Below are 11,522 nucleotides of genomic sequence, written 5' to 3' on the forward strand. Positions count from 1 at the left end.
GTCTGTTTGTCTGTCTGTCTGTCTCTCTGTCTGCCTGCTTGTCTGTCTGTCTGTTTGCTTGTCTAACTGTCTGTCTGCTTGCCTGCCTGTCTGTCTGTCTGCTTGTCTAACTGTCTGTCTGCTTGCCTGTCTGTCTGTCTGCCTGTCTGTCTGCTTGCCTGCCTGTCTGTCTGTCTGCTTGTCTGTCTGCCTGTCTGCTTGTCTGTATGTCTGTATTGTACAGAGCAGTGCAGTGCTCGGATCTGCTCAATTGTGAACCTGGTGGTGTGTGATTGAATGAATGAGTGTACACATGTGTAAACAGTGTTTGTAACTACAGTACACAACTACAGTACACAACCTCTCGTAGCCCAGACCGCTTTTGCCGCTTTTGTCGGCAGCTTGATTATGCAAATTCAATTACTTCCAGCGCCTTTGTCGCTCTTGTTGTGTTAGGTGTGCCCAGGCAATTAGGCTACAGGAACCGATTCTCACATCCTCCATTCTCTCTCGTCTGACTTTTGCTGTGAGATTGACACCCCGTTTGTGCGCTGGAGTTGTGAGCGTAATGTAATTTTACACATGCACAAGTTATGCTGTATCTCCCCTGTATCTGTAGTGTGCAGACACATTTTTGCATCCTCCCCTCTCATTTTGGGCGGCCTATAGCCAGTCTGACTCTTTTTAAAGTAATGAGTGTTTGTGTGTGTGTGTGTGTGTGGGGGGGGGGGGATGGGTGGTATTTCTTTTTTATGTTTTGTTTGTCTTTTATAATGTATTGTTTGTTCTTATCTGGACCTTGAGTCTGTGAATAAAGTTTATATATATATATATATTCCCTCTGTAGTGAGATACCCCGGATACCCCGTTTGTATTGTATATCGTTTAGGCCGTGGGACACATTTTTTTAGGGGCTTTTTATGCCTTTATTGACAGGGTAGTATGAGATGCTGACAGGAAGTGAGTGGGAGAGAGAGATGGGGGAGGATTGGGAAATGACCCCGTCCGGACTCGAACCAGGGTCCCTATGGGCACGAAAGCCCAAATGTGGGGGGCTTAAGAACACATTTTCTCATCCATCTCATATAACCTTTGCAGTGAGCTGGACACCCCGTTTGGGCGCTGGAGTGGTGAGCAGGTGTGTGGCTGGCTGCAGGAGCAGGGCCTCGGCATCTACCTGGCTCAGGCGCACCACTGGATCCAGTCGGGACAGACGCTACTGCAGGCTTCCCAACACGACCTGGAGAAGGTCAGACTTCCATTGGGAGACACACTTTTCCTCTCTCCTCCCCCCCCCCCCCCCCCCCCCCCCCCCCCCCCCCCCCCCCCCCCCCCCCCCCCCCCCCCCCCCCCCCCCCCCCCCCCCCCCCCCCCCCCCCCCACCCCCCCCCCCCCCCTTTATTGGATAGGACCGTTTGAGAGGAGACAAGAAAAGTATCGGATCGGAAAATTACCTTGAACCCAGGTCCCCAGTATAATTATACGGTGCCTTAGATGTTTGAAACCACGGCTAAAGCAACACTTTTCTATCAAAGCTTTTCTCATACAACTTCCTAATGCACATTCTAGTTATTCACACAGCCACCATACCAAACCCTATCACCAATTGTCCCTTTCAAGTGCTCAATTGTCCCTTTCTTCTGTGCATTCAACAACAAGTAATGGACATCTCCGTATGTATAATTACTATAATTGCCCATAATTGAAGCATATGTTGAATACAATCCAGGCGACTGGGAATGAACATCTCTCAGATGCTAGGTGTTTATTCTTCACACAAACAAAGGACAATATTTTATCATGGCAACATGTTAGACAATCAAGCTTTTTGAATCTTACTTGATAAACAAACAGTGGTCTGATTGTTGTGTAGTGAATTTCTGACGCTCTCTGTCCTTGTAAACAAAGCTTTCAGTTGAACGCACAATATAAATTCAATGCATTTTGGAGGGTTTTTTTTTTTCAAAAAGTGTGCTCAACTCCAAACTGTTTTGTTTTTTCTTACAAAATGCGTTTGGGTGCAAGCAAATGGATTTGTTCATTTCTGGTGGAAAAGCTTCCCTGGACGGCAATTCTTGTTTTTATTTTAGTGCTTTAGCATGACACAAAGACTGACGTTTTTGACCCTTCTTCAAGCCTTTTACAATGCATTGATGCATACAATGCATGAATAGCATGAAAAATTGTTACCCAGCAGTAGCGAAAAAATTTTCTTTCTTGAAAGGCTGGTAGATGTGCTGTAATTTCCGAACAGTTGATTAATACTTAACAGATGTGTTTTTGTTCAATGCTCTGGTGGCTCCCAATGGTTACTATGGCAGCGTTGTAATAGTCATTCAGCATCAATGATGTGTACTACAATGTAGTGGAGTCAGACATGGCTGCACTTGGGCACTAACTGGGTGATGTGGGGCCAAGGTGCAGTCAAGTGCCAAGTGTTTTGTCAATAATGGTAACTAGGGCTTTTGTACAGTATAACAGGGTCCAATGTTTTTTTGGGGGTTTTTTTTGTAATGGGGGAGTTTGACATCATTTACTGCTGGGGGCGGGGGGTTGTAGGCAGTTATGACCTAATGGTCAGGGATTTGGTCTTGGAAACAGAAGGTCATCAATAGCTGAAGTGCCTTTGAATATAAACTTGCATCACTCCAGGGCCTAACCAATACTCATAACATCACATTACACTTAGCTGACGTTTTTATTTTTAATCCAAAGCAACTTAGTTATTTACAGGGTATTGGTTACAGTCCCTGGAGCAGTGTAGGTTTAGGTGCCTTGCTCAAGGGCACTTCAGCCTTGGAGTGAGATAGGGAGTGGGATTTGAACATGCAACGCTCTGATCTAAAGCCTATCTCTTTAACCACTAGGCCATGGCTACCCACTACCCACGTCTACCTGTGACTAGGCTGGTGCCACTAGGCTGGTGCCACTAGGCACTGTGCCGCTTGTGGATAATCCAGCCATGCTGTAGGGTGCTTTGGATGGAAGCGTCAGCAAAGTACAATATACTTGTATGTTGACATACACCTCTTCTGCTGTTGTAAATGTAGGAGTTGGGTATCCGCCACCCTCTTCACCGGAAGAAGCTGCAGCTAGCTCTTCAAGCGCTGGGCTCTGAGGAGGATGATGCCAAGGGCAAGCTGGACTACAACTGGGTGACCAGTAAGTTACTACTGTATGTATGAGCAACATGATCTCCAAAAATTCCGTGCTCCTGGACACAGATGTTAAGGGCACAAAATCCGTGTCCAGGAGCACGGATTATGCCAAAATTCCGTGCTCCTGGACACGGAATTGTTTTCCGTGTTCCTGGACACGGAATTGTTTTCCGTGATGGACACAGAGAAGTGCTCTCTCTATAGGCTACTCCCACAGCTCTATGTTTCCACAGTCTTGTGTTTTCTCAGGATTATTCTAATTTCAAATATTTTTTCTCAAAAAAACCATTTCCTACTGACAGGTTAGGGTTAGGGATTGTTTTGGTCTGGGCACAGCTACTTTTCTTTCATTCATTATATGAATTTGATAGCCTAGCAAACAACTGGAAAAGGTATTTCTCAAAAATATGTCTTTAATGACAGGTTAAGGTTAGGGAATGTTTTGGTCAGGGCACAACTGAAATTGCTATAGCATTATTTTCTTTAGGATTAGCATTTGGTATGTATTTTATGATAGAGTTACACAGTGCTGTGGTAATAGCCTAAAGAAAGCACTTCCGTGTGCCCATCACGGAAAACAATTCTGTGTCCAGGAGCACAGAAAACAATTCTGTGTCCAGGAGCACGGAATTTTGGCAAAATCCGTGCTCCTGGACACGGATTTCGTGTCCTTAACATCCGTGTCCAGGAGCACGGAATTTTTGGACATCAGGCTGGTATGATAGACATTGCCATGCTTCTGCGTTAACGTTTTTAGTTTGTGGGGACAATGACATATTTTGACATTCTTGGTCACCTGCCCTCACATGGGATGTTTCATACTCATATGCACACAATACCTTTATCCATCACTAATCAGCGTCATTGCTTCCCAAATGGTCCCAAAAATCTCTAATCTATGATGCTTTTTCTAACATTCCTACTGTAACTCTGTAAGGGTGGCTGGATGACATTGGCCTGCCTCAGTACAAGTCTAACTTCGATGAGGGCCGAGTGGACGGACGCATGCTCCATTATATGACCGTGGTGAGTAAATCTGTTAAGCAGCACAGCTTTGGTTCCTGCTCACAAGCAGTTATCTCTTTTCACAAGTACAGTATAGTAGTAGGTCACAGAGTAAATGGAAAGATACAGTATTTTAAGTATTTAAACTGAGAGTGCAGAAAATAAAATACCTGTAGATCACACCAATCGGATCCTAGCCATTTGCTACAGGAGTCTGATGTTCATGAATGGTTAATATATTTATATACATGTATATTCATTTAATTTCTACATATGAATATAGAGCAAAATTCTTTATAATACTTCTTTAGACCAAAGGGTTTAGCTGTAAGCAACTGGACGTCTTCTTTGAGCTTGATGTCTAACCTCCTCTTGCCATACTGTACATGGCTGCCTTATTCTCTCTCTCTCTCTCTCTCTCTCTCTCTCTCTCTCTCTCTCTCTCTCTCTCTCTCTCTCTCAGGATGACCTGCTGGGTCTGAAGGTGGGCAGTGTGCTGCATCACCTGAGCATCAAGAGGGCCATCCAGGTGCTCCGCCTCAACTGCTACGAGGCCAACTGCCTCCGCCGACGACCCTCTGACGAGGTGTGTCCACTCTTTCACTCTTCTATAGCTGCTGATAGCATTTGCTATTCAACTGAAGCTGAAAAAAGTACTCTTTAAAAAAGTAAAAAATTATATTTGATTTATTTAAAAAAAAAAAATATGCCAATATATTTCGGCCACAGTATGGCCTTCATCAGGTCAGTCATTCAAGGAAGCGTCTCTGACACAGAAAACAATTAGCTGTTTGACGGGAGGTGGGTGGTGCCCGGTCATGTGATACACCATCTTTTTTTTTACACAGATAATATACACAGCTAGAGAATAATTGGCCATGTAAAATGTCAATAAATTTGCCATTACTTTCTGCTATTCACTTGGTGTCATATACTGCTCAAAATAACTGGAGCACTAGAGCACGACACAAGAACAGCTGTACATTTTACCATAAATAATGGAACACCAAAATATATGTTTAAGGATATGTTCATGCTGAATCTTGAGTTCTTGGATCTTGTGTGGAGTTGTTTTTCTGTTCCCTTAGTTTTTAGCAGTATATTGTATATTGTCCTAAAGTTATATTGATGTTGTTATGCTTATCTGCACTATTTGCAACATGCATCACGCCCATCTTTTTACATGTTTCTCAACATTGAGATGATGGTGGCTTGTAGGGCTGCACGATATATCGAAAATGTATCGATATTGCAATATCACGGCTTGCGATACACTTATCGCAGAAGTTGTGTACATATCGCAAAAAGTTTGTAATTTTTAATAGTAGCAAATTTAAAAAATGCTTTAAAAATGTTGACATTTTAAGTTGATGCTATATATTTGTCATGTTTTTTCCTAATAAAAAATGATGTTGGAAATAAAACATTGCTGTTAGTTGTTTTAAACATGATTAAGTGTAGAATGGCAAGTAGAGAGGGGAAAATATATGTTTATATTAAATATCGCGAGTAATATCGATATCGCAGTATACAGTCATGATATCGTGTGTCATATATTTTTCTAATATCGTGCAGCCCTAGTGGCTTGTACAGTATGTACTGTGTGTTGTCATTGAATGTAATGTAACAGTGTGTGAATGGGTAAATATAGAGGGATTGAATGGTGCTGAAGGTGTATGCTGTCTATTTTTACCATGCTTTCCCCTGCAGAGCAACATCACGCCAGCAGAGATCTGCCAGTGGACCAACCACCGGGTGATGGAGTGGCTGCGCTCGGTGGACCTGGCGGAGTACGCACCCAACCTCAGGGGCAGCGGCGTCCACGGAGGACTCATGGTGAGATGTCATTGTATTTCTTTGTTTTATATACATGGGTTCTAGATTATTGTTTCCCCCTGGCTGCGCGAACCTAGCTGCGCACAACTCAACCTCTGATTGTTGGAAACCGCTGTCGGTCAAAAAATTAGCTCACACGGTTGGCTGCCAGTGTCTTGCCCCTCCTCATAACATTGTGTTTACAAACACTGCAAACCCATGTATACAGAGGTGGAAAACACTGGACGGACTGAGTTAACATCCTGCTTAGGTTTTCCTTCTACATGTACTTATGCTCTCAACACAGAGGATTTCACTAATTAGTTCATCAACCTGGTTTAATGGATGTGGCCATTAGGATCAGCTTGTTCATTGAATTGGTTGGAGCAAAAATGTAGCTGGATTTTTACTTTCTGAACCTGTGTTTTTGTACCTCTGGTTTGATGTGATGTTTTATATCACATGTTTATATGCAGGGCTGTAGTACTCGAGTGCGGACTCGGTCCGAGTTCGGACTCAAGTCCGTTTTTTTATGGACTTGGGCTTGTCTTGGACTCGGACACTGGTCTTGCCAAATTAAGCTTTTGGACTCGACCGGGTCTGTCTTTATTTTGTTCAGAGCATTGGCTATCATAAATTCTAGAGTGGAGCTTGAAATCCAACAACATAAATGTTTGTCTTCACATCCATGGCATATAGGTTACCTTCAAACATTCTCATAATTGACATTCATCCTTTTCACTGTTTAACACTGACCGACATGTGACTCGGACTTGACTTGGACTCGAATCTTGTTGGACTCAGTCTTGTCTCGGACTCGAAACTCTTTTGACTCGGACTCGTCTCGGACTTGACTATTTTGGTCTCGGACTCTACAAAGGTGGACTTGACTACAGCCCTGTTTATATGATAGGTAGCCTTCCCAAGGACTTGATCTGCAAATTAGTCATCTGGCTCGAGACCTTTTATGTAGCACGTATACATTTGTTGTTATGGAATTGTCATGACATACTGATTGTAATAATGTGTGCCTGACAACTAAACTACTAAATAACATAAATTGGTCCATAGTGGCAACAGAGATTTTGTGCCTTAGGATGAGGAGTCCAGGTTTAAACAGGACTCTTAAAGGTTACTATGAACTGTGTTTGGAACCAGTGGCATACAGTACCCAGAAGATGAATCAGATCTTGACCGGGTGCACTTTGATCCAAGGTTATCACATCAAGTAGAATAAAGATGGAAAGGAAAAACTTGTCGAAACTTGTCATGTTATTATTATTATCATTATCGCAACGCTGTGAGTGTTATTTTTAAAGAAGGATGGTGACAATGGAAGTCAGTGCTGCCTTGCACTGTTGACTCATTTCTGCCCTTGGTTGGCTCTGGTCCTCCTGCCAGGTCCTGGAGCCTCGCTTCAACGTGGAGACCCTCGCACTGCTCCTCAACATCCCGCCCAGCAAGACACTGCTCAGGCGTCACCTGGCAACCCACTTCCACCTCCTGATTGGCCCCGAGGCCCAGCGTCTCAAGCAGGAGTGCCTGGAGAACCCCGACTACACGCTGCTCACCGCCACAGCCAAAGTCAAGGTATTCAACAGATAGTATACTGTACATATACATACCTGCAGACATATGTACTTGGTAAACGGCTTACTCACTGCCACAGCCAAAGTCAAGGTATTACGCATACACAGTACTGTACATACCTGCAAACATACATTGCAGACATTGCCTTTGAGGGAAATGGAATTGTCCAGCAGTACACACATGCAAATCTACATGCATACTTTCACTGAACTGCCACAGTTCAATAAGGGATAGCCACAGAATACGCAGGAGAAAGAAAATTCGAGAGTAACCTGAGGGAATAAACATTTCTCAGGGCAAGGACAGCTTGCGTCTCTCACACATACATACACATACACAATTGTCAGACAAGATATAAAAACTCCTGTACACTGACCATTTTGCTGTTTTCTGTCATGTATTTTTATAGTGTGTAGTGTTTTTATAGTTTGTCTGATTAGTGACCCATGGGCCACCTCCAACACACCTGTCAGCTGAGTTTTTAATGTGTTTTTTAACGTGTGTGAAATATCCCAAATCTCCTGTGTGAAATGTTCTTCTCACCTCAGCCCAGGAGGTTGTCGTTCGGCAGCTTTGGCACGCTGCGGCGTAAGCGCCAGGAGGAGAGTGAGGAGTACCTGTGCCCCATGGACGTGGAGATGCCCCAGAGCAGCAGCTTCCACCGCGGCCTCAGGATGACCTACGAGGACGACCTGGACCAGCTGGAGCAGGTGAGGCCAGGGACACATTGACAGTAGGGACACATAGACGCGAATTTGGCCAAGTGAAGCCAACTTCGCCATTCATTCCTATGAAGGAGGCGAAAGCAAGCAAACAGGAGCGAAGCGAAGCAAATTTATTAAACAAACTTTAATATTATGCACATGAGGCGCGAATTTCGCATGCGGCGGCCAATCAAATCAACAACATAACTGTTCCATTCCGTTTGAATCGCTGCAACGACCTGCTGACGGTTGAGCTGTCAGAATGGAACATTGAATTTCGGCTCTCTTCGCCTCGTTCGTTTCGCCTGCTATGTGTCCCTAGCGTGAGGCCATTTGAGCGAAGCCAAGACAGGCGAAATTCTGTGTTCCATTCTGACAGCTCAGCGGTCCACAGGTCGTTGTGGCGAATCAAAACAGTTAAAAGATTTATATGGTCGATTTGATTGACTGCCACAGGCGAATTTCGCTCCTCATTTGTGTAAGTGTAAAGTTTTATGAGTAGACGTGTCACTTTATCTATGCAGTTACATGTAATTCTGCGTCTGGTTAGGGAAGAGAAACAAAAGAATAACCAATGTTCTCAGTTTATTAATCAATGGTCTTAGATTGCAAACTTGCCTTTGCAGTCTGACCTCCACAGATGTCTAAATGTTCTGCATGGATTGGTGAACAAAATATGTGGCCTCAATGGTTTGGTTTGGTGGCCTCATGGTTTACAAATCTGTGGGCACACCGTTTCACACAGTGTATCCACACAGCTACGTATTCATTTGAAGCAGATGGGTCATTGACATTTTTTTAGTAGCAGATGTCAGGTGGTACAACAACAGTTAATGCCACAATTATGTTTATATAATCCAGTAAACTGAAATTTTAATCATTAAATTCATATTTTTTTGTCATTTAGCTGCTTTTGTACCACCCTGTTGTGTGCTACTAAAAACGTTAATTACCCAGAAGTGTTTTGTCATTCAACATGACCCCAGCAGGCCTCCATACTAAGCTCTTCCAACTCACTGTGAAAGCGGTGGTAATTGGAGCCAGACTCTTCACTCTCTGAGGCCAGCACTGTATACCTGTTGTAGTTATGACTACATGGCGACCTGAATTTGACCCGTAGTAGAGTTGTTATGACTGTCTGCATTGTGACCTGAAACTGGCCAACAGTAGTGAGCAGTACATTCAGTTAATTCAGTGTAAAGGAGGCCATGGTCTCTTCTGTTTTGTATGTGTGGCTAATCGGTAGACAAAGTAAAGATGATGTTTTGCATTTGTCTCTTAATAAGGTCATATGTCCTGTTTCTTCACAGATGGATGACTCAGAGGGAACTGTGAAACAAATAGGGGCTTTTTCAGAAGAAATAAACAATCTCACGGTAAGACACTAGCGAAGAAATATGTGCCGAGATATCGTAACATAATCATATTCATATACCTACACATCTCCCTAAGTCAGAAAGACGAATACAAAACGGCTATTTGTGCATTTTCGTGCAACTCTTGTCAGAAGCCAACATAAACATAGCTGCCTTGTGGCACAGTACTGTCAGACACTGGGGCCACTGTGTAATGTACTGTGTCTGAGTGTCTGTATCTGCCTCTGTGCAGGGAAGGGTGTCTAGAGGGACTGGATAGATATGTTTTGTGTAATGGAATGAATTTTATTTTAAGTCCATATATTTTTATACAATGGCAATAAAGACACATTTCATGCTAGCATGACAAAGTTGATTATTCTATTCTATTCTATTCTATTCTATTCTATTCTATTCTATTCTATTCTATTCTATTCTGTTGTGTTCTGTTTCTCTCTCTCTCTCTCTCTCTCTCTCTCTCTCTCTCTCTCTCTCTCTCTCTCTCTCTCTCTCTCTCTCTCTCCCCCTTTTTTGTAATGAACTTTCTCATTGTTTTTCAGAGTATGCTAAAGGAGGAGGTGTTTTTCAGAGAGGGCTCACCCGATGCCAGTGCCACTGACGAAGATATATGAGTTTAAACCGCAACACTATTCTCTTGCTGTGTGGACCAACACACAAAATGCACGACCCAGTCCCAGCTCGATCCTGGACACCAGCTCAAACTATGGTATTGCTGTGCGCCAATACAGTATGCAACGACTTACTCCCATCTCCTATACCACTAAGCCAAGAACAGAAACTTCATGTGACCTACAGTACATGAGTGTGAGGCAGTGTTTCAATTCTGTCATAGTACTGTGCCTTGGAGCACATTTGTTTCAGAATGTATAAGTGTGATATCAGTACTTGAACTGATGCTGGGATTGTCATCCACTTTCTTGAGACAATGTCTCCGTTATGAAGACAATCTTATTGACCACTTTGCTGTCCTTATCTTATAGGCGAATACTATTACTTAAACAGCACTGAGTGGTCAGTGATTCAGTGCCAAATTTCGACCATTGTTCCTCATTTATTCTTTAGCAATTAAGTGCCTTTGGTTAATGGAAATCCAGTCAAACATGTATATTATAGTCTAGTAAACGTGGCCAAATAAAAAGTGACCCCTGCTTTTGTAGTTTTATAACATTGTCTTTTTGTTTACCGCAAGTCATCCATGTTTCTGTAAGAGTGTTACGCGCTTTGTCGGCAAAGAGTTTCGTTTTTTTAATTTGACATTTGACAGAATGGTTTGATATTAGACATTCAAGTTTGCAGAATTATGTTTTCCCCTTCCTCTATTGCACACTAAAATACATTTAGACAAAAAATGAAGAAAAAGGTATTGATTTTGAAAACAAAAGCTCTTGACCTCAATCTCTGCATCTCATATCATTCTTGGAATGTCCTTTCTTTTTCCCCCTCAACTTTCTAACCTTTTCTTAGGTCTCCTCAGTACGTTGTCATGTCACTCAGTTACTGTTATACGAGAGCCCCAGAGTATTAATGATGGATTATGATAGATTTCATGACACGACACGACACATTATGGTCGAATCCACTCATCCAACTTCGCTTCTACGGTAGAAACCGCCATCCATGGACTATGATGTGAACTCTGCATTGCCAATTTATCGTTTGATATCTTACTATATCAGTCTAAGCTATATGTACTGTGTACTGTTTAATAAGTCAATAAAGTACTTTCAAAACAATTGTAATGAATTGTCAGCTTATTCCAGTAGAATTTAAGTTACACATATGAAATGGTTTCAATACTTCTCGGAACAATTTTCTCGAGGAAAAATCTCTATTAATACTAATAGTGTATGTTGTTAGAAAAGATACTCAATGTCTGGCTAAATGACTATTTACTG

General features: G+C 42.7%; 1 protein-coding gene across 2 annotated transcripts in view; it reads left to right on the forward strand.

Annotated features, from left to right (window-relative positions):
• Positions 1-11,366, forward strand: part of LOC134464008 (liprin-beta-1-like) — a 60,243-nt gene extending 48,877 nt beyond the window's left edge. For both annotated transcript variants that reach the window (XM_063217444.1, XM_063217445.1), the window contains 9 exons: positions 1,078-1,228; positions 3,030-3,141; positions 4,075-4,163; positions 4,606-4,728; positions 5,853-5,978; positions 7,359-7,547; positions 8,096-8,257; positions 9,562-9,627; positions 10,167-11,366. In XM_063217444.1, the coding sequence (XP_063073514.1) occupies positions 1,078-1,228; positions 3,030-3,141; positions 4,075-4,163; positions 4,606-4,728; positions 5,853-5,978; positions 7,359-7,547; positions 8,096-8,257; positions 9,562-9,627; positions 10,167-10,238 (1,090 nt within the window). In that variant the 3' untranslated portion in view covers positions 10,239-11,366. The remainder of the gene's footprint in view (positions 1-1,077; positions 1,229-3,029; positions 3,142-4,074; positions 4,164-4,605; positions 4,729-5,852; positions 5,979-7,358; positions 7,548-8,095; positions 8,258-9,561; positions 9,628-10,166) is intronic.
• The last annotated feature ends 156 nt before the right edge of the window (positions 11,367-11,522 follow it).

The sequence above is a fragment of the Engraulis encrasicolus genome, chromosome 15, assembly GCF_034702125.1.
Source record: "Engraulis encrasicolus isolate BLACKSEA-1 chromosome 15, IST_EnEncr_1.0, whole genome shotgun sequence".
NCBI lineage: Eukaryota > Metazoa > Chordata > Actinopteri > Clupeiformes > Engraulidae > Engraulis > Engraulis encrasicolus.